Source organism: Corvus kubaryi, unplaced genomic scaffold (assembly GCF_017639235.1).
Source record: "Corvus kubaryi isolate FWS band 111438036 unplaced genomic scaffold, C.kubaryi_AGA036_p1.0 37383, whole genome shotgun sequence".
Taxonomy (NCBI): Eukaryota; Metazoa; Chordata; class Aves; order Passeriformes; family Corvidae; genus Corvus; species Corvus kubaryi.
Window position 1 is genome coordinate 3,045,338 of NW_024581125.1, and position 23,625 is coordinate 3,068,962.

The 23,625-nt window shown below is 44.4% G+C and overlaps 1 protein-coding gene across 9 annotated transcripts in view; it reads left to right on the plus strand.

Annotated features, from left to right (window-relative positions):
• IKZF2 (IKAROS family zinc finger 2) overlaps nt 1–11,507 on the plus strand; it is a 118,219-nt gene extending 106,712 nt beyond the window's left edge. For all 9 annotated transcript variants that reach the window (XM_042035387.1, XM_042035392.1, XM_042035385.1 and 6 more), the window contains one exon: nt 1,398–11,507. In XM_042035387.1, coding sequence (XP_041891321.1) covers nt 1,398–2,122 — 725 coding nt within the window. In that variant the 3' untranslated portion in view covers nt 2,123–11,507. The remainder of the gene's footprint in view (nt 1–1,397) is intronic.
• Nucleotides 11,508–23,625: the final 12,118 nt, after the last annotated feature.

Sequence of the window (23,625 nt, forward strand, 5' to 3'; positions counted from 1 at the left end):
GTGTTCCAAGCAATTTTGGCAAAAGGTGATAGAAGAAGATTCTTGAGTAATTTAATTCTTGAGTAGCCAAACCACTTGTAAGTAGTGACTCCTTGAATTTAACGTATCCTACTGGAAAAAAGTCTGGTTTTATGCAACAAGGAAGTGAAGTAGCAAAGACAATGAAAACCAACCAAAATTATTTATCAGACTTCATAAAATCAGCTCTAAAAGTTAGCTATCAACAACTAGCTAATTGCATGTGTGAACACATAGCAGCATGTGTATCTTGTATCATATGCATATAACCTTTCCTGTTTAAAAAGAAGTTATTCCATGAGCTTGACTTGTCCTAATACTCCAAAACCATCACTGGAAAAGCAGTGCTGCTGAGCTGAGCCCTGGTGTAAGCAGTGGTCAATTTGTTCACCTCCAAGGAGAGCCGTGATGCACAACATGCCCTGTGACTGCCATAATGTACCAGCATGTGGTTCTGCTTTTTCACATCTGTCACGCCATTGATGTAAAAATGTTACAAGGATGTGAGTTTGGATTCACACAGTGATGAATCAGCCAGCTTCAGCATCATTATATATTTATTTATCCCGTGTCAGTGAAAGGTGCTTCTGCCTTCTCCCAAGTGAAACTAAGCTATACACATGGTTTCTCTATTTGTTTTCTTGCCTAAGTAGACACTGGGAAGGGAGGGGTGTGTGTATGTCTTTTTTTCTCAGTCCAAAAAGGATAGAATCTTTTATTTTGAGGGGGGGAAACTGCAAAGGTCAGCCTCCACTGCTCCTGTAAATGCCTTCATTCTTCATTCTTTGCCACATGCTGTTATTTAATGTTTGGGGTTTTTCCTGCTGGTTAAAGGATTTACATATTGTGGCTCTAAAGGTACCACTGTAACAAGCCCCCTGTACCTGTTGTTTAGGTTTCTCACTGTGCAGCCCTGTTGTAAGGTAGGTGTGAGGCACCTCAGATTGTGGGGGACATGTGAAATGGTCCCTTGAATTTTGGGGAGAGTATGTCCAATGACATACTCTGTCCAAACTTCAGTGACCTCAATATTTCAATCCATTATCTACCAGTTAACATGTATTTCCAAACTTGAAGTATGGGCACAGTCAGGCCCAGTGGAAAGTTTGGAATTGCTCTGGAAGTTACTGCAGCCACATGTTTCACCTGGAGTAAGTAAAAAAAAAACAGAAAGAAAGCTCTTGGTGAGGTTACCATTTTACCCATCTCAGGACAGGAACTTTATCGGACGTCAGTAAAAAGGTAGAAGGAGATTAACTTTAGACTCTGGAATAATTTCACCCCAAGTCAGGGGCTTTCTTTCCCTCCCCACCCCTTTTACAGTGAAACACTGCAGTGATTATGTTGATTTTGCTCATGCATTTGCTCTTATCTCTTAGGTGAAAAGTTCATGAGATTTGGCTATCCAGATATCTCCTTTGATATGAACCTAAACTATGAGAAGGAGGCTGAGCTGATGCAGTCTCACATGATGGACCAAGCCATCACCAATGCAATCACCTACCTTGGAGCTGAGGCACTTCACCCCCTGATGCAGCACACACCGAGCACAATTGCAGAGGTGGCCCCGGTCATCAGCTCAGCTTACGCTCAGGTCTATCATCCCAGCAGGATAGAGAGGCCTATCAGCAGGGAAACAGCCGACAGCCACGAGAACAACATGGATGGCCCCATCTCCCTCATCAGACCAAAGAGTCGAATCCAGGATAGAGAGGGCTCCCCCAGCAATAGCTGCCTGGATTCTACTGACTCAGACAGCAGCCACGACGACCGCCAGTCCTACCCAGGAAACGCTGCCTTAACCCCCAAGATAAAGCCAAACCCGGCTTATGTGAAGGAGGAGGCCAAGCCTTTGGATGTCACAAAAGCTTCTAAGGGCTCTTTAAAGGATATGTACAAGGTGATCAATGGAGAAGGGGAGCAGATTAGGGCTTTCAAGTGCGAGCACTGTCGCGTCCTCTTCCTGGACCATGTCATGTACACCATCCACATGGGCTGCCATGGCTACCGGGACCCGCTGGAGTGCAACATCTGTGGCTACCGGAGCCAGGACCGCTATGAGTTCTCATCGCACATAGTCCGGGGGGAGCACACATTCCGCTAGGCCTTCTCATCCAAAGGGGACTCGTATGAAGTAGAAGAACTGCACATGAAGAAATACTGCACTTACAATCCCACTTTTCCTCAGACATTGAGACGCCTATTTTGTTGTTGTTGCTGTTGTTGTTGTTGCTGTTGTTTAATTATTATTATTAACCTTATTTTTTGTGGACCCAACCTCATTTGCTCTGCCCAGCTTAAGAGTGGAAAGAAGGAAGGGAATGGATAAAAGAGGGTTTTGTTGTGGCCATCACTTTTTGGGGAGTGACCTGCCTTTCTTTCTGTGGGAATTGGAAGGCAGTCTGTGTCCGTCTCAGTTGTACACCGTGTCCTCTTTTGGGATATCGCTCAACCCTGTCAGGTGCTTTCAAGTCCCAACAAGATGCCACTCATTTACAATTTCAGAGGAATAGGTAGAAACATTTCAGAGGAGAGCCTTTTTCTGATGTGTAGATACAGTGCGAGCTTTCGGTGGCTGGAGGAAAGGGGGGGAACATTGTTCAGCAGAATGAACAATTATTTTTAAAGAAAAACTGTTAGGGAGTTAGGAGCATGAATCAAAGTCAATATTCTTTTCAAAATTACTTTCAAGGGTGAGGTGTTTTCCTGGGTTCAGTGTGTATTGCCCCTCTAGAATGTAAATAAATTAAAAAAAAAAAAAGATATGTATGTCTTAACACTGTACCACATTACAGCATTTAGTTTCATAAGTCTGAGGGCCTTCTGTGGTAAGTCTGAGGCTTTGTGTTTTTATTTTCCTTAACTTATGAAGCACCTTCTTTTAGAATTGTTGATATTCTGTTACTCCATGCCTATGTGTTGTCTCACTGGCTTCTTAGAGACCCTTGTGGGCCTTATTTCTTTAGTTGTACCCTAAGTTTTAAGAAAGAGCATTTAGAAATAACATTTAATCTTGCTTCTAGGACAATAAGTGGCCTAGGAGTGGGTGAGAGTCTGTAGTTTACTCAAGAGGTTCTGCTGCTCTTCTGAAATACTTTTGGTTTAAAATTACCGATTTAAAAATGACAAAAGTACTAGTAGCAAATATAGGTATATATAGATATATAATTATGTAAATACTTTCTCATTCTACTATCACAGTGTTAACCTCTTGGCAACAGCCTAAACTAAGACTTGCAGCTGGGAAAGTATTAGGAGCCAGATCCTTGGCCAGCATCAACCCTCTTGGCTCCATTGAATTTAATGGAACTGCCCCAACTACTTCAGCTACATCAGGATCTGAACCTTGACTGTTTTTTCTCTTGTTGACGTCTTACTTGCTAATTTGCTGAACCACTGATGTCCTTTTGTTTGTAAGTCATCAATTCTGCTTAATTTAGGGGTGGAAGTGTTAGCAGGTTTTGCTGGATAGCCTTGGCTCATGGCGAGCACAGAAGCCCAGCAAACCAACAGGTCACATACGACCTTCTCTACTTCTTCAGAAAGTGATAAGTGGAGATGTAAGTGCTGTGTATTGATTTGGACTTGGAAGATTTCATTTTTATTCCTAATTTATTAATTTCCCTGTAGGAAAAGCAAATGGAGAAACACACTCCAGAGAGAGTCCTTGACCTACAGACTGGACAAGAAAACAAATCCACTGAACTGTTTTGTTTCCTTTCTTTCTCTCTCAGTAAATAACAAAGCCAGCAACCACCCAGCAAGTTGCATCAGTAAAAACTGGGCTTAAACCTACAGGACAGATTGCCATTGAAACCCAACTGTTTGTACCAATCACAATTGAAATGTTGTTGTTTGGCAACAAGAGCACAGCTTGAGAATGGAAAGATCTGCATGGGTTTAACCCCCTCCGCACGCATGGTCTCCATGCGCTCGGGGAGACCTTTTCCAAAGGATAAAGTTACTAAAGTATAAAAGAGAGAGCAAGATCAGGCCATAATGAATTCCCATCTGCTCTCTCCAATCTGTGCACTTGATGCATATGCCAGTTTGCTGTTCGTTTTGAGGGTACTGGGTTTTTTTCTTCTTCTCTTCCTAGACCTGGAGCATTTGAAAGTAGGAGCTGAGTGGTATTGATTGAAATCTTTTTATGGTGACATTCTTGGCAGCTAGAACCTGTGTTTAGAAAGAATACAGTAGATCGTGGCCAGATTACCTGACGACTGCTTCCCAGCACTGCAATGCTATTAAGTAGGAGCTGGTAAAGTCTTGCAGTAGCCTATTAATTATAATACAATATGGAGAGAAATGTCATCTTGTGTAATGTGAGACCTATCAAGGCTGGGAATATGCAGGCTTTGGAGAGACAGATTTAAAGATCTATTCCCAACATTGTTCTTAATGTCGTTGGGTTCCTCCCCCTCCTTCTTTCTTCACCCTCATGTAGAGGAAACTGGGGCAAATGAACCAGTGCTGTCCTCCGGACCATTCTCATTGTCTTGTGTCTGGTGCAGTCAAAGGAGTTTGTGCAGGAGAAAAGCAGGGAGGTGCTGGAGGGCATCGCTTTTATTCCGTGTGGCTGATTCTCTGCAGTTAGGGAGGTGGGCTTAGGAGGCGGCCAGCCATGCTTTGTGTCAGGATGTGCCTGGAAATTCAGAAAAGAAAGAAAACAGTGGTTGTGATTTGCTGACGCAGGAAAGGTCTTTTAAGAGCACAGTGGAGAGGGAATGGTTCTTGGGCCTCAGGGTTGCTGGGCTTGCCTGGGCCTCCAGAAAAACACGTGCTCAAGCCAGAGAAAAGGTTGCCAGCAAATCCGTTCAGTCTCTGGGGGCAACACTCCGTTCTCCCCTCTGTGGTCAGTGAAAAAACATGGGCTGTGGTTTCTTGGAATAGTTAGCACTAGGGAAAAAGCGTTTAAAATTTCTGCCTTTGTTTGGGAAAGCACCAGAATACGGGAAAGGTAGAGAATCTCTTGTGTATCCACAAATCAGTTGGCTGCAATTATATCTGCAGTTCGTTAGTGTACCCTTCGGTTCACGGATGACTCACTGATACCTTCGGTAGGGTGTATTCTGTAGATGTTTAACGGATCAGATGGGGAGGCCCACTGATTTTGGACCTGGCTTCAGTTAAATCCAGCGTCTTGATCTAATGGTAGCAGGTGAGATCTGTATGTCCTGGTGTCACAGGCACAGGGACTGGGGAGGCACTGGGGAGTTATCTTACGGAAACTACATTTTTTGGAGAGGAAGAAACTTGAGGGGTCACATTAATTTTATTATCCATGTCCTTTTCTAAACATTCACTGAAGATGTTCATCCTAAAGTTAGGAAAAGAAGAAAGATTAAATTCTAGTTCAAATTTTGAACAAAATTTTGGATTAACATGTACTTTAGAATTCAATTCCTAGTGAAAAATATTAGAAAGATTTACGTAATGCAGTTTGTCCCTTCACAAAAGTGAGCAAAATGGGGCAGCAGAGATTTCTTTGGGTGTTTTTTCTTGCTTGCTCTCTGCAAGAAGTGGATTTCTAAGAAAAGCTCTTGAGTTTCGTCGAGTTCATTAGTCATTCATAGTGTACTAGGAATTTCGGTAGCTAATCCTTGGCCTCCAAATCCGTTTGTTCTGAGTATTTGCTGCTGGAAATTGAACCTGGCTGATTTTTATTGCACTCTTCTGAAATTCTTGGAATCAGGTTTCCGGTTAGAGACATGCATTTGCAAATTTAGAATTGGCTTCCTGTGAGCATTCCCCATTTTCATTAAAAAGAAAAAAAAAAAAAAAAAAGAAACCATTTCTGTGCACATCCCTGCCAGTAAACCCTTTTGCTTCTTTTACATCAAAAATGGCAATATTCTGACTCAGTTTAGAGGATTAGAAGCCTATTAATTAAAATAGAAGTGTGACTGCTTATTCTGCTCTTGGTGTGATCCATATCCTTGGAGCAAAGGGCATTATCTATATATCTGCAGTTAAGACTGATGAATTTTACAGCCACCTCTCTTTGTAATCAGTTAGGAGTGCACATCAAAATATATTGCATTTTTCAGTAAAGCCTGCTCTTTACTCAGTAACTTATGGGATTAAAACAATTTTATTCTCCTTAAAAAGTGCTTTCATCTGTGATGTGATGTGAAAGGTGTCTAGGCATTAACCTGTAGTGGTCTGTAGTAGAGGGGAAGATTCTAAATGGGTCAATTGGCCTGATGTTTAGTGGTACTGGTTTCTACAATGTGAGGACCCAGTTCACAAAGTAGCCAGTGGACCTAAAGTATTTTTACTGCAAGGTGAAGAAATTCTCAATTGCCAGAGTTTCCAAATTTCTTTCTGTTTACAAGGGCTTCCCTAAATTTGTGCTGTCAGGCAGGAGGTCAGTAATGAAACCCAACCCTTCAAAGCTGGGCTTTCATGGGACATTATTACTCTTTCCCAGGTCCTGAGCTAGCTTGTTCTGATTTGAAAGAAGCCAGACAACAGACACTTCTTCCTCTAGAAAGGATCTTTGGAGATAATTGCAGCAAAGGTGCTTATTTCAGCCAAGGGCAGGAGCTACAGTAATACAGTTCCTTCACTGGACTAATTCTTTTCCTTAACTCTTGCTGTGCTTTATAATGTAATGAGGGGGGAGGAGGGAGGCTGCCAGAGTCACCTAAAGTTAGTGTGGGATTTTAGGAAAGAGTGATGAAATTGGCTTTTCTGCTAGTAATTCACCTCTTAGCTTGGCTTAGTAGCATTTAAAAACAAAAATGTGGTCTGGGACAGCTGGAGAGCTTGAGAAAGTATATTTATATATATATATGGTATTGTGTAGTTAGATATATGCTTTATTGTATATGTGCCTTTTCCAAATGCATTTTGGGAGATCTTGATGTCGTTCATGATATCCTACCAGACCCTTTCAGAATGCACGACGAAATCCAACCCAAAGGAAACATCCCTTCTCCTGCTTAGCACCCTCCTTGGCAGCTTGACCCAGAGAGAGGACCTTGTTGGTACTTTGCTGTGAGATTTTCTGGAGTCAGCTGGCTTTTAGGAGTGGGAAGGGCTGAAAATTACCCTAGCCAAGTGCATTCCAGCTATCCAGCCAGAGCTGGTCTGTAGCTGGTCCCAGGGAGCACGGCATTCCCAGTGCAATGCCAAGACTTGCCGCGGGAGCCCCCAGCTGCACCGTGCCCTATGGAGAGCCAGAGAAGCGTCTCCTGTTTTCTCCCTCTCAGCGCTTTAAGTAAAGCACCCTTGGAAATGGACTTCGCTCTGCTTTAAAGTTCCCACTTAGGAATGGGAGCAGACTTTAAAGCACTTGCTTCAACCTGGAAAAACAAATGTTGCAAGTCCTTTGGAAGTGGTTTGCAAGTTTGCCTGTCATGCTGCTGCCACCTCAGGAACTGGCACAGAGACGAGAGAAGCCCATCAGTAGGTGTTCAGGGGGTTCATGAGCTGGAACACTGTGGTGACGAGCACAGTGCTGGTTCTGGGACTTTCTCAGTGGGTTGGTGCCTGGTTCCCACTGCAGGGCTGCAGAGCTGAGTGTGCCAGCACAGCCAAGGCAGGAGGGCCACCATGGGCAAGGTGGCTGGGCCAGCGGGCTTTGGGCAGACCCTGAGTCCAGCAACAGCCCAGAGCCACCCCCTTAGCACCGCTCTGCTGGGCCCAGGCCACGGCAGCCACAGAGGGGTGGTGAGGGGAGCAACTAGGTAGAAAAGAGCTAGAATTTTCTTTGTAGTAAATAGATTCCCTTTTATCCCATTGATGTGTTCTGAGGTATAAGCAAAGGAGAACATCACTGGTTCCCAACTTAGTTTCCAATTTGACCTCCTACACCTGAAAGGGTGGGTTGAGTCCTTCTCCTACCTGGCTCTGAAATGAGCAGAGGACAGTCAGGAGGAGGTGTGGGCTCAGGCTTTGCCATGCTGTGTGCTTAACAGGCCAAGAAAACAATAAAACCAGTCTCTGTTTAATTCACCTACCTTCCCAGTTGATCATGCAGATTCCTGGTTCCTGTTCGCTTCCAGCCTTTGGAAAGGTGGTTATCAGTATGCTCACTTGGGTCCTCATCTTTGAAGATAGCTTCCCATGCTCTCTCCTTCAGTACAAACTTCTCCTTTTCATCTTGGGGCCTAATTAATCAGTGGACAGAAACGACCTTTTCAACAGAGACCTGCATTGTTGTAGTAAACCTAATATTTTTTACAGTTGCAAAAAGAAAACAAAACAAAAAAACTGTGATATTTTGACTAGCCGTACGTGAAGTATTTCACCAGAGTGAATGACAATGAAGAATCAGATCATGTCTTGAGAGGGACTGGTACTACGTGGACCCTGTTGGGAGAAAGGGAGCAGCCCGGCCCAAAGCTGGGGCCAATGCTTCCTTCCCACAGCAAGTGTTGGTTTAGGTGACTGCACTGCAGCCCAGGAAAGCATTTGAGCACCATCAGCCTCGTGCCATCCCTTCGGCTGGATCTGGAAGTGCACAGGAGCTTTGCAGCTGACCGTGTGTTTGGTCTCTCCCGTTCCCTGTGAGATCAGGGCCAGTGGGTGCAGCACAGCAGCTCTGGGCAGGCCTCAGTTGCAGCGCTGAAGGCGCCTTCCCTTATTTTGTGTAGCAGCCTTAGTCCCTGGGTACCAGCAGCTTCTGCTCTGTATCACCAGGCTGGATAAAGGACGGATGCCTCCCGCAAGGCATGGGGGGAGCACGGCTCCTTACGGGCACAACGGGGCCAGTTTGCAGTAAATCGGGCCATTTAGTTTTACCTCAAGTGACATCGAGTAAGAAAAGCTTCTTGCAGGGGTGGAGGTCACTGAATCCCTACTATGCACTTACTGGGATTTGACATTGCTTACTGGAAATGGATGTTCATTCCTGAACACACTGTAACAAGGGAAGGACTTTTTTTGGTTGTTTTTGTAGTCATTCAGATTCTGAAACTGTGATCAATTATTTGACAAATTGTCAAGTGTCCTCAGAGCTTGAACACATTCACTTCCTCACCAGGTAGCAGTCTCCTCTGGCTTTCTGTGCTTTTCTCTTTCCCCCTTTTCCTTCTTGGAGCTTTAAGTCTGGGCCTGCTCTTATCTCCTGTAGCTTTGGGCTGTCTAGGGGTTTTGGGGGGTTGTTTTTTTTGGGTTTTTTTTTGTTCATTGGCTGTATAGTCTGTTTACATATTTTTGTACTCAAGTGTAGTTTTTTATTAAAAACAGGAAAAAAGAAAAAAAAGTTGATTTGAGAAAAAAAATTAAGGTACGTACTCTTTGTAACACTTTAAAGATCTAGGGTACCTTTGAGATGACTCTAAAGTGATGTAATTATAATACTGTATATTTGCCTTCCTTTTTAGTTGGTTTTATTTTCTGGTTGTTTTGGTTTGGTTTTTTTTTCCTAAAATGTATATCTTTTTATGAGAAACTGGAAACTTTTAATGCAAATGTTTAGAAAGATTTAAAATTGTAAAGTAAAAAAAAAAAAAAAAGGTCATATAATTTTTTTTTCCTGTTGGAAGAAAATGCTTTAAAAAAAGTTTTACTACTGTTGTATTCCAGGGTGGGGGTTACCAGCCCCAAATTTGCTTCTTATGCTTCATTCTTGGATTCTGCTTTCTAAACATGATCATTGCAGACATGGATGATTTGCTTATATTAATTCTAAAAACAAAAGTCACCAACAAAACCACGGTTTTGGGTTATTTTTCTGTTCAAGTGCAATACTTACCCTGACATCTTATTAATGTACAGTGGTTTCTGTGTTCCTTCCTCAGTCCACACAAGTCAGTGAAACAAAATGCTCTACTCTAAATGCATTTAAAGATATGGTTCAAGTAAACTGATTTTGATTGACAAAATATGAGAAACTGTAAATTAAGGCTAAAGCCCATAATTTACCTCCTGCTTATTGTTGGCATTGAAACACATCCACATCCAGAACTAAGGACATACCTGTTCTTGACTCTTCCTTCCTCTTGTCTGCTAATTGCAGCTTTCTTTTTTAAGAAAAAGCACTTAATATTGATGTTTATTAAAAATGACAAAACATAAAAAGATCTTTTGGTTTGATCCAAAACCCATTCAGTGGAGACTCCTGTTGACTTTGAGGATGGATTTTGGATTAGGCCTAATCTCTTAGCTAGGGCAAAACTGCCGTTTACTCTAATGGGAGAGATTTGCCCGCATAAGAATTACAGGACGCGTGTCCTTTATCTACCTGAGAGACCAGAAAAGCTTCTTTAGAGTTGTCCTTGTCTTATATAAGTTTAGACAGGACTTGTTTTACATATCATACATATTTATATATAGTGTATTTTTATTGCCTTCCCTCCTGCCCCCCAGTAGACTGAAGCCGCTGTTCTGTAAATATGTATTTAGGTACATAATAAAAAAGGAATGAAATCCCATTGAGGTTTCTTGGAAAGGCAGTTCCTGCGCATGCACAGTAGCCACTTACATCTTTTAAATTTGTATTTAAGAGATTTCTTTGTAGTAATAACAAAGGCGAGGAGGCTCTATTCCCTTCTGATTGATTGCCAAAATCATTGCCCAGCCCCTGGTGTTTGAGGTGAAGAAGAACAATGCATTCGGTGGGCGACTATGGTGGTGCCCGCTGGGTCTCACTCCTTGGGCCAAATTCTGGGAACCTCCCGTGGGGGCTCGGCTCCTGCTGCTCACGGGGGCTGTGCTGAGCAGCGGGACCCGGGCACGGCCCGGCCCGGCCGGGGAGCGGAGCTTCGGGCTGCGGGTGTGACCCCTTTGTCACCGCATCTTCCCTGGCTGCTCCGGAGCTGCACTCTGCCCTCCTCAGTGCTCTTTGCCTGACGACAGCTGGGCAACTAACCGGGGAAATGACCCCTTTTTTCTCCCAGGTAAAGAATTTTCAGTTCTGTGATAGATCTTCTGAGCTCAAATTGAGGAATCTTAAATTAAAAAAAAAAAAAAAAAAAAATTAAAAATATGGCATCCCAGTTTACTCGAAAAGCCAGAGAAGACACTGGGAATTGTCCCACTTCTTTATGTGCTCATTGGAAGGTGCTATTATAAAAGGAGTTCAGAAACAATCCCCTTGACAGTGGTGCATGTGAGCAACCCTAATGTAAACCTGTATCCCCCAGCTAAAAGAGTTTTGCCGCTATAGACTGAACTATGGGACTTGTTGTTACGTTTATTTTCTTCTTAGCATACATGCATACATATGGTTGCACATCTGTATGTGTGTGCTCTGTACCTGTGTGAGTGTTGTACAGCCATGTGAGAGTGGGAGTCCGTGTGTGCGTGTGTGTATAAATAAAAGAAGCTGCAGAAACTTTGTAATACTTTGTGAAAAGGATTATATTATAAAGGTTTGTACTGTCTTGAGTGCACAGCTACTGGAATAAATGTAGGGAATCTCAGGAACAAGTATATAATTTGTCCAAGAATTATTTCTTCTCAGAAGTGTAAGTGCAGTTTTTAATTCTGTATATTATTTAATATTTTACCAATAAAAATAAACTTCTGACACGAAAGGGTTTTCCATTCAAGCTTTCTGGAGACGTTGGTGTATGCATACACTTTTCTTTCTTGCAGCAGGAAACGCAGGTGGTGGTTTGGCACCTCCCAGGAATCCCGTTTCTACCTGCTCACAAACCCTGTTATTTAACTAGAGAGACTGTGTGTGTTATGAGTTGGGGTTCTGAGCATGGGCTGTGAGACGGGGGAGTGGGGCACGGATGTGCTTTTAATATTCATTGGAGCTAAAGAAATACCTTCCATCAGCTTCAGCATCAGCGAGAGAAGTGTTCGTGAAGGTCCTACTGTGTCAGATGGTGCATTGGTCACCTGCCAATTGTTCTGTCATGTTTTTGAAATGAATTAGTGGCCTAAGATTTTTCTGGAAACACTTGGACTGCACACACCTTTGAACCCTTCCCTCAGCACAGGTTTTTGGCTGAGTTCCCTCTGTCATATCCAGAGGTGATGTTCCCAGTAGGGATTTGTTGGGCATTTCACGTTGCCTACCTTGTCCTTCCTTTCATAACGCAGCTATCGACCTGGTAGCATTTGCAGTGCAAACTCTTCAGAATAAAAGGAAGATCTCATGAAGCTTCATAAATTGTTTGTTGTTTGTTTTACGAATCTCTTGTAAATTCTTGGTTAAAGATTAACCAGCCTCTCCCCATAATAAAAGTGTTCATCATTCACGACAATGGAAATTCCTTAAGATACCATCTGAATAAAAGTTAATCTTCCTGTAAGTCATGTTTGATGTATGTTGTCTCCAGGGAATGCTTCTGTTCAATGAGCAGAATTTCCCCAGATTTCTTTCACACAGGACTGCTGGATTACTGATTTTACTTCAGAAAAACCTCAAAATTCAGCTAATGGGACAGTCTGAATCTTTGGTGCATGGAGGAGAAATCCCATTGTGCCATTGTAGGACAGAAATGACTGGTTTGATGGACTCAGGGTCCTGTGCCAAAACTTACTGGAGATGGTGATGCTCTTTTCATTGACTTCAGCTAAGGGTCTGAGGGCTGAGGGGGGAGTTCATAGGCAGAAATTAAATGACTTGATAATCCTTAGGACTGCTGAGTCATTTTCAGGGGTGAGACTGTGTGTGGCCTCATGTCATTAAGGAAGAGACTCTCAGAAATCTCCTGGCCTTGATTCAGGACCAGCGTGGTGGTGTGCCTGTGTCTTGGCAAGAGCCACACCACGGGGTGCCATTGCCTTTTCCTTTAGATCACCTTGTCAGCAGCTGCAAGCAAAGGACAGGTTGACCTCACCCGTTCAACTCTTACCGAGGCAACAGGGAACTGTGTCTGACCCCTCCTCTGCATGGCTTTTGCTGGGAAACCCTTACTGTGTTGAAAACAGCTTTTCCCTCTTCATAGCAACAGATGCTTAAAAATCACTCCAGTGACCAGTGTTGGTAGCACCCAGTCTTCCTTTGGTCTATGGGAGGCCAGTGGTTTAAAAATATTTAATGATTTTCTTTGTTGCTGCATCAAATCATGTACGTGCAGTGGTCTTTGAACTGCAGCATCACCCTTCACATTGATAACTGGGTCAATCTTGTAGCCAGGTAAGCATCATATTTCTGACCTGCCAGTCCAGCCCTGCATTCTGCCGGTGGCCTTCTCCAGCTTTACCAAAACCAGTATCATTTTCCCTTAATAAAGGTTAAGCCTTGGTTTGTGGCTTTGGCTTCTATAGTGCTAATATTTCTATTTTTATGCAGTACTTTCAAGAACTTACTGGAGTTTCTTCTGAGGGTGAGTTTGTTCTTAAAATGTGGTGAATCAAAACATGTTTTCCTCCATCTCTGTGCTCGAATGTCAAGTCCCAGCCCTGCCATGAATCATTTCCCACCGCGACACTGCGGAATATATAACAGAGCCCTTGTTAATGGGAGACAACGGCAGGGCCTCAAAATCCCATTATGAAACTCGCAGTAATCGAGGGACTAAAAATCAATTTTGCTTGGAATGCAGTTTGAACATGCTTGGGTTGTTTTTTCCTTTCTTTTTAGTCGATCCTAATGTAGTTAGTCCTCAATAAACCCAGCTTTACCCTTGTGCCCTTCAGTGCTTATTTTTGTCTCTTCTTGGTGCATCATATAAACATTGTCATAACTTCCAGCATGCAATTATAAGTGTTTGTTTTGGGTTTTTCACAGCAGAGTACCTCAGGAGCCACAATGACTTCTGGATTCAATGAGATTTGAGTTGAAAGGATTACTGTGTAAGTACAGAGTCACTTAAAATTTTAGACTAAGAATGAAAGCTCTATTCAAAGGAATATACTTGTGAAATAGCCTTTGTGTTTCCTGTTAATTCCTGGTACAAAGATTAGGGATGGAGTCCCAGAGTATGATATTTTCCAGGGATTTCTGTCAGTGGAGAAACTGAGCCCTTGTAATGAGACTATAGAAGTGCTCAATATTATCTCATTATTTTTCATTAATCCGTGCACACCAGCCCGCCTCCACACGCTGTAATTCCATGTTACCACCCATGTTCCTACATTAAAATAGGAACAGATTATTCAAGACTCCCACACAAATCGTGAACCTGTATCCCTTCTGATCTGTCACCGGCCATCCCTGAGACGGAGGAGCCTCTTCCCTAGGCAAGGAGTCATCTTTAAACCTGGCAACCCAGCCCTTCAGAGCTAAATGCCTATTTTTATTCCTGGCAAATCCTCCTGTGGTATCCAACATCCAAGCCTGGATGAAACTACCCTGTCAGAACTGATTTTTAACAGAAAATTGCTTTTCAATGAACCCATTCTCTATGGAAAGTGTATGCTCTTCATAGATTTGGGAGGATTTGGGGATTTTTTCCCTCAATAAGAAAGCCTGAAACTCTAAACCCTCAGAAGGTTTCTGTGTTATTTTGTTTGGTTTCAAGAGGAAATACTTCCCTGCCCTCAACTTCTGTTTTCATATCAGTTCAAATAATGTCAAGACACTCTTTGCCTCTCTTTCCCATTATTTTTGTTACTTTTCCTGTTTCAGGCTGCCTGTGTGTAGTTGATAGGGTGTGGTGAGGAATGTAAATTATTATTTTCATGTAGGTGTGGTAGCTATTCAGTTGTAAATCCTGTTTTCAATCCTTCTGTCTATTTTATTTGTGATCTGTAATATTGATTTGTCTTCAGAGCAGAGAACGCTGCAATCTATCAGGAGCAGGGACATTTTATTCCTTGCTAAAGTAATTGAAAGCACTTCCAGAAATCTGTGAGATGGGGAAAAAAGAGATCTTCCTTGAAGCCTTTTTTTTTCTTCCTCTTTGAAATGAGTTGAGGAATTTGTTTCTGCGGTTGATTTGTTTTTATCAGTTAGTTGCAAAATCTGACCAGCCTCGCCTTTCAAACCCGTCTCCCATGATAATCTGCCACTGGCTGTCTCTTGATAACCGACTAAAAAAGTTAAAAGGTTTGCGTCTGAACGCGACTCAGGATGGTGGAGGAGCGGGGCTGAGCTACAACAGGCAGCTCTGCAGTTGCTGTTGGAGTCAAGTAAAGCTGTCAAGCTGTTCCCAGTTCCGCACAAGCCGTAGCAGCCGTGCCTGAATCACAGCTGTATTTTCCCACAAGCTGTGAGGGCCTTTTGGCAGCCGCAGGCAGCAGGACCGCAGATGCTCTGGCTCTCCAAAGCCTTTCCAGCTGGTCCCGCCTTGGGAAGGATGAGCTGCTGGGTCAGGCTATAGGGGGTGCCTCACCCGTGGGACCAGACCCTCCGTGCTACAGATCTGTGTGGCCTGAGCAGCCTGCTGGGAGCTAAGCTGATTTGCCCAGTGTCTCTTCAAGATGCCAGTGCTGCTCTGAGCCCCTGGGGCTGCTGTGTGTGTGCTCCTCTGGCTGTGCCCTCCTCTGTGCCCAGCCCCTCCTGTGGACCTGTCCTGGTGACAGCTATTCTAGCCAAAACCATCTTTGCAGCATCTGCCTGTGTTAGTGCAGCTTGGCTTCTAGCTGTCAGTTCAGTCTATCTCATGTTTGGATACATCTGGAACCTAGGAGTACCATCGCTGCTGATTTCTTTTTTAAATTATTTAGTTTTTATGGCTACCTTTAGGCCTGTAGCATCCTTGTGCCTGAGACTGTGACTAGTAACAGTTGATGGTCTCCAGGAAAACCGAGGTTTAGGTGTCACATGCTGCACACTCAAAGCTGATGGCCCGTTTTGGCCAGCATGCTATGAAAGGCCTTGAATACAGTTGTCCTTGGATAGCTCTGCGTATTGTTCTTTATCAAAGAGATCTTTCGAAGGCTGACTTGAAAACAACCCATGTCCTTGCAGCTTGAAAAGCTTCTCCTTTCCCTGAAGTGGCAGAAGTGTGCAGTGTTTGGGCACAGGTTGCATTTCCCAAGCAGTGAGTGCGTGGTTGGGATGTCTGCAGTATGTACCAAGTGCTATGCTGCTGCTCTATGCCCATGAGGAGGCATTCAAAGTGATTTTTCTTGGGAGTTCTTTTTAAAAATTCCTTCAGTCAAGTGTTCTCTTTATTTGCCTTCAACTTTCCTCCCCATTTCTTCCAGTAAGAAAACAGAAGTTGTCACTAGACATTAGGACACAGCAAGGTTTAAGTCAATGTGGGTTAATACTGATTATTTGCATGATGTTTGTTTCTAGAAGCCCTTCTGTGGTGGTGTTCTAGCACTGAGCAAAAATAAGTCCTGGCTACCACTAATGTGTTTAGCATCTAATTATAAAGAGAAACCAAGTTTCTTCTCATTTTCAGAAGTCCAAAGATCTTTCTGTAATGCTCCTTTCCTTTATTTGCCCAAGCCTGGATATCAGACTTGCAGACAGTATTCCAGTAACTGTCCCTCTGACACTTTGCTGCTTCTTGAGACTGTTCCCTCTGTAGTTCCATATGGCTGTACACAGAGATAGATCTCCTTGTGTCCCCGGAGTGCCTCCACAGGGTTTGTGGAGCAGTGAGCTGAGCTCACAGCTGTGCCCTGCCCATGTGCCCTGTGGTGGCCGAGCTCTGAGCCTTGGCTCCATACCTGCCCCATCTCTTTCAGAACAGAGCCCGCTGCCCATAACCATGACTGGGATCACTGGGCCTTGGGTGCCGGATCTGAAGCCGAGATGTGCTGAAACACGTGCTGGTCAAATGAGTCCAGCTGCCCAACAGATCCGGACAGCTTTGGATAACTGACATCCTGATCTTCATCAGATCTGCCTCATCTGTGAACGTTACCGGCTCTGTTTCTCTGGGGTTTTTTGTTAGATCTTTTGATAAGATATTCAATTATCTGGATCTAAACCAGATCTGCCTTGCTCAAAACACTGCAGCTGGATGATGTCCTAAGCGTAGGTCCTACTGAAAACTCACTGGTACAAAGATGGGCTTAGATCCTTTTAATATGTGAGCACTGATTTTTTTTGTTTTCTCCAAAAATGAAAGGGGGAAAGCAAAACAGTGTCAAATGGATACCAGTTTTGCCCTGGTCATATCTGCTGGACAGGAAATTTCTAAGCTGAAGCTGGTGTGATGCACCCTGTACAAGACACTTCAGCTGCTCTTAGGAGACAGTTTTATGTAAGAGGAAACATAAAGGACTTTCTGGGTTTGATATAGACTCAGTTAGAGAAGAAACCCTAAGCTCTTAAGGTTTTGAAGATAACATCGCTGGCCAGTTTGTTCAGCCTCATGGGAAGTTGCTGATACTCTAGTGATCTCTGGCTCACCTGTCCTGCCAAATTCAGGTGACTGTAGGACTGCTCACACACTTCATTTCATTGTATGAATTACTGCATTGCCAAGACTTCTTTGAGACCCAGGCTGTCAACAGAGAAACCTCTGGTGTTACACCAGGCCGATCTGTGCATGTCTAGGTGAGGCTGAATAAACCACAGATGACCTCTGATGTAATTTTACTTTTAGTCATTTGCCCCATTCCACTGCCAGGCTTACACACAGCCAGAATCCCTAACCCAGAGATTCTTCTAAAGGGAAAATAATGGTGGAATAAGGCAAATGGGGATTTTTACAGCACAGTAGTTCTCACAGCCCTGCCCTGACAGGGCACCCTCTAATACATCATTCCCAGGGCCTTTGCACCGCTTGGCTTATCCCCGAGCAGAGGGTTTAGTGCAAGGCACTGCGTATCTGTGTCGGGAGGAATTTGGGCAGGAGTATTCCACAACAGCTATTTTGGGCTGTTTCCCCACATCGAGAAGCTCTAGTGCTTATCTCAATGGAACGAAAGTCAAGCCTGTTCTTCTAGATAAAATGCTTTCCCCTCCAACTGCCTGATGCCTTATCTCTGGTCTTGCAGCATCACCCGTAACCCCTCTCCTGACCCACTTAACTTTCTGCTTTCAGCAGAGCTGGGGTGGGGGCAGGGAGAGTTGATTAATGAATAATATTCACTTTCTTCTAATGTGAAAAACTCTTCAAGTGGTCCATGCTCACATAATTAGGAGAGAAATCTCTATTCTTAATCAGCTGATAAATTATCTAAGGGCAGATCTTTAAGAATGTATTTCAGGTAGCTTTGGTTCACATAAGTTATTGGGTTTTAAGCATTTTTCAGAATCTCCTGACAAAGAAAAGAACTTTAATGATATCATTTGACGCTTGTCACCTTGCTTTCTTTGCCTGTTTAAAAAACAAGCCAAGACTGTGTTATCTCTTTTCTATATCCAAAATAATTTCTAGGAAATCAATATTTTTGCAAGCATAGCAATAAGCTAGTGCTTGCTTTTTGAGCTTCAAAAATTAGATAAGGACTGAATATAGGCAGTCAGAGCAGTGAATGTGTTGTCTCTTACATTCCCATTTCAGCAGCAGGTACAGCCAAGGCAAGCTTGTTTGTTAATTTATTTAGAATTAGGCTGATACTTTTAAGCCATTTCCTAGTGAATGATTATCTATCAAAATGTTTTTATCAGCTGGAACTGAGTGATGTTCATTCCGATAGTTTCTTGGAGAGCCAGCGTGTGTGTAGTTAAGCAGAATTCAGTCTGGTTTCCTGTTTGAATATTAATTTTTTTGATTGCCTCCATTCTTTACAGTGTGGCAGGGACTGCTCAGGAAATGCTCTTCTCCCTGAATCTGTGTGCTAAGAAGTCCATTGGTGTGAACAATCCTGTTCTTTTGTTGCCACTGGACGGTCTGGTGAAACAAGGAGGGGTGTGAGTAGGATTGTTAAATGTGGGGACTCTGGACCTTCCAGGATGGAGTTCTGCAGAGGACACCATGGACACTGCAGCTGCAAACATGATTAGGAAGTGGGACTGACATAAGGGCCTTCCCAGTTTAAGGCACTGGTGAGTGCCTTAGAGAGGCAGAGCCCTGCCAAGGTACAGGTGACCAGACACAGGCTTGATTTTATAGTTTCAGCTCCAAGGAGAGGAAGAAAGGGGTGTGATCACGTCCACATCCAAGGGTTGTCCCTGGATTCTGCTTTGGGGAAATGGCAAAAGTAGCAAACAAATCAGTTAATGGAAGTCTTCACAGGGCACACAGCCTCTTGTGTTCTTGCCTTTGCCTTCATTGCTGCCGCTCTGTGAGGTGCCACCGTCACACCTGCTGCTGCCCAAGGACAATTTCACCACATCACCTCTGGTTTTTGGATTTTTTTCCATGCATTCATTCATAGGTGGAGAGGAAGAGTGAAGCCTGCCTTTCTTAGCCGGCGTGGAGCTATGATTTCACTGTGCTGGCATATTGAGTTGCAGCCATGTGTCACAGATCTTTTGCTTGTCATCTCCCATGTTCTCACTATTCCCTGTCACTTTAAAATTAATTCATTGCTAATCACTTACTCCACCCAGATGATACCCATATTCTTGTACTTGCAAGGCACCACCTGATGCTTCGTTTGGGGAGAATGGAGGGAGGGACAAACAAAGGCTGACAATTGCACTGTGAACCAGTAGAATTAATTTGTCCCACATGCAAAATTTAATTTGAACAGTATGAATAATGAAGCTCTTTGGTCAGAGCACTGCTTCTCCAGTGCAGTTTTTCTATACAAGGGGACAGAAAGACAAAAGGAGTGAGATCTTCCTTTCCTGCTTTGTGTGGGATACTGCACTCCCAGCTCTTGGTGGATGACTGGGGGAAATTGGCATTAATCATGGTTGTATTCAAGGATAACCATCTTCTTGGTGCCATTGCCTAAGTCACTTCTGGTAGAATCGTAGAATCACGGCATGTTTTGGGTTGGAAGGGACCTTAAAGCTCCACCCCCTGCCATGGGCAGGGAGACCACCCACTATCCCAGGTTGCTCCAAGCCCTGTCCAACCTGGCCTTGGACACTGTTCCACGGCCTCACCCCCTGAGTAAAGAATTCCTTTCTACCATCTAATCTAAAGCTCTCCTCTTTTAGTTTGAACCATTCACCCTTGTCCTACCACTATCTGCCTGTGTAAAAAGTCACTCTCCCTCTTTTTTACAGCTGTGCTCTGAGTCAGGCAGGAGTTTTCTGAGTCACGGAATGTTTGAGGTTGGCAGAAACCTCGAAAGATCACCTGGGACAAATTCATCCTCAAGCAGGGCCACCTAGGGCAGGTTGCCCGCGGTTTTGAATGCCTCCGAGCGTGGAGTCACTGCCACCTCCCTGACAGCCCGTGCCGGCCTGTGACCACCCTCACAGCTGCAAGCACGTTTTTTCTGGTGCAGAGCTGCCGGCGGCGTTGGGAAACAGGATGCCCGCGTGGAGCAGGGCGGATAAGATCAGGGCAGAGCTCCCTCCCTCCCTCCCCGCTCGGCCTCTGCGCTCCGCTCCCTGCGCGCAGCCCGTGCGGCGGCGACGCGGAGCCGCCTCATCTGCCGGCCCCCAGCAAGGAAGCCTCAAACCACGGCTGGGAACATTCTGAAACAGATTTTTGTCGCCCCAGAGGAAACATCGTAGGGGAAGAATAGGCCCTTGTAGCCGTGAACCAGCGATGACAAGATAAAGGCACCCAGCTCATCCTCTGTACCTGTCTAATAGTGCAACAGCAACGAATTTCAATCCCTTCGTTTCAGGATGTGGTGGAACAGGGACATTTCTCTTTCGCAGCTCTCCTCACTATTTTGTTTCCCAGTGTAATGTATATGCACACCTATTTTTTAAGGTGTGTATATGTAGGGGGTCTGTACGTGCACACGGAGAAGTGGGACATGCTAAAAGGGTGATTTTTGGTGCAGTTTGAGGAAACACAGCCATAAAATTCCACAGAAGGATTGCTACTGTGTCGTGTGGTTCGTCTCAGATACTATTTAGAGCCCAGAGCTTTGCTGGGCTTGGTTGACATTTGACCTCAAGCCAAATACCTTTGTACCAAAGCACCTTCCTCTTCCTCTGTTCACAGGAGGCCTTATGCTCGCAGAGACGTTCCAGAAAAACATGAGAGTTACAAGGTGCCCAGAGAATGCAAGGTGTGGTGCAGGAGGGGTTCTTCAGGTGGCAACTTGGGTTGATCTGGTGAGTGATCAATAACTGATGGCTGGTCTCTGCCATCCTCCTTGAAACAAGGGACTAAATGTTAAATGTCTGTGGAGAACAGAAGGAAGGGAAGCCAGAAAATCCCCCACAGCTGGAATGAGATCATATAAAAAGCTGCAGAATTCCAAATGAAATTGATTCACTTTACTCCCAAATAAGCACCTGAATCAGTATGAATCGATACAAATGGCATCCATAAATGTATCTCGTTTTGTTCCAGTTTAACATCTATTTTCAGAAGGTTCTCAGAAAGCATTTTGGTACACCAATGCATGAAATACTGCTGTCAGATAAATTCAGATTATCCTGGATAAGGGTATTATATCACAGAATGAAAACAGGCAGCAGAGATATGAAAGCAAAGAAACTGTTAGTGCTGATTGCTTGGGAAATGTCAAAAAAGGTGATTTGAGAAGTGGTGGTGTTCAAATCCCAGCACACACTTACATTTGTATTGCTGCTGTTTGCCCTGAACTCCTGCAGCACTGGCAGAGACAGCTCAGTCTCCAGCAACACCAAATAATACTGTTTTGTTCAATTTTGTGAGTTTTACCAATAAATAAGAAGTATGACTTGGGTTTTTTTTCAGAACTTAGTCATCTCTGGCACATCTGGCACCACTTCTGTTTTGAAAAAGGTGGTATCATTACCCAAACTGTAATGACTCTGGAGTTCTTTGAAACCTAATTGCAGAGTATGTTAATCTGGCTTTTAGGATGTTTTTTAACATGAATTGGTTTTGGTGCATGTTTCTACCCAATTTTCAATGTGTGCCACCCAAAAAACATGAAGTTAACATGAAAACCAACCAAAAGCTGGAGTAATGAAAAGGTCAAATACATTATTAAGCATTAAAATTCTGAGAAGTCCCTGTTGTGCAGGAGATTGTAACAAGAAGAGGAAACAGCACAACATGAGCAATCTCTTGTGATAAAGATCTGGTGAGCAGAGAAGAGCAGAGGAAGTGGAGCATGTGTGATGATTCCTGTTACAGGACGTGGCCCTCCTCCTCCTCCCCATCAGGTGGTGTGCTCAGGGCTTTGGCTGAAATACTCTGGAATTTGGTTAAACGCTAGAAATAATGTTACGTTTTTGTTCATTTCATCAAGCGAAGGGGAACCTTTGTTTCCATAATTCCAGAAAGGCATCTGAGGCTGAAGTTGTCCCATCCCAGTAAAGCATCCTCTTCTCCTCTGGGTCTCAGTGCACCTCAGATCTGACCTGGAAGGAGATGGTGCCACGTGCAGAGGGTCACTGTCTCTGTATGATGGTGCCTCATGTGTAACTCAGACACCTCCGTCCTGAGACCTGGGGTGGGTCTCACTGCCCCATTTTGACACCAAACAGGTACCTGATTGCTAGTGACAAGTAGGACTACAACAAAGACTCTTTTTAGGCTTTTGCGAAAAACTGTAAAGGTTATGAAGCTTCTGTTGCCGTTTTCAAGCTTCTGTAAAGCTTGACCAGGTTTGTGGTATCAAGGTGCACCATGTAAGGGATGAGCAAAAGTTGGTTAAATGACCTCAAATATAAAGAAATAAATTATTGTTCCTGTCACTCAGTATAACCTGCTGTGTACCTCCACCAGGAAGGCTTCTTATTTGTGCCTCTTAACCATTACCCTCTGTTTTTACCGGCAGGTAAAGCCGGTGAAGAAGGGGAGGGTGCCAGATGTTCCCCGTGTCCCTCCGGGCCTCAGCTGTCGCTCATCCTGTAGCATCCGGATGCCGAGTCTCAGAGGATGAGAGTGAGAGGGCATCTCTTGGGATACTCCGCCCCAGAGTGGCCCTGGGCACAGCTCTGCCGCCAAGTGAGTCACAGGATGTGCTCCTCCGATGAGGGCACTGACCGGGGCAGGAGCAGGATGGTTTTCCCCGTGCCTGCAGGTGCTGGGATTGCTGCTGGCGTCTTGCAGCCCTGCCGAAATGCAGAGCAGCAGAGGGGGCATCGGTGTTTCTTGGTTTTATCTCTAGTGTGGGCACAGGAAGACAAAAGAAGAGGATTGAGGAGAGGCGGCAAGCAGTCAGATTTCCCAAACTCTGAACAGCCGTGGGTGATGAACAGCTGGGAGCGCCCCGGCAGACGGGGTGGGGTTTGCTAATTCAGCCATGCACGCGATCGCGCCCGGGGGGTGAGGAGAGGTGATGGCATGGAAATGTGTCATGAAAGTACTGAGGACAGCGAGGAGCCGGGGGAAAAACCTGCTCTGCGCCCGGAGAGGACAGGCAGCACGTCATCCATTGCATTTGGGAAGCGCTGCTACATGCACAGAGATGCAGGCACCAGCCAGGAGCCCACGCTGGCTCAGGGGAGTTTTTGGCATGAGTAAGGTCACCCTAAAACTTGATTGACCAAAAAATAAAAGGTGAAAAAAGTGACTCCACCACCTTCACTCCCCACACAAGTTTTATCTAGCTCCACTAGTAAGTTGGAAGCACAGAAACACAGACCTGAAATGGACTGTAGGAGACAAGCAGTGTAAGAACACCACACAGAGACAACAAGTTTAACTGTCATGGTAAAAAAAAGCTTAAATCGGGGTAATATTTATTCAAGTCTTCATGCAGATCATATTCAGGGGAGATTTAGTGTGCAAGGGGGCTGAGACCCATCTCACCCTGTCCTGGCTCAGGTGGAGACAGTGAATTCTGGCAGTGTGTGGTTCATCTCCCCAGCACCCTGAAGGATGC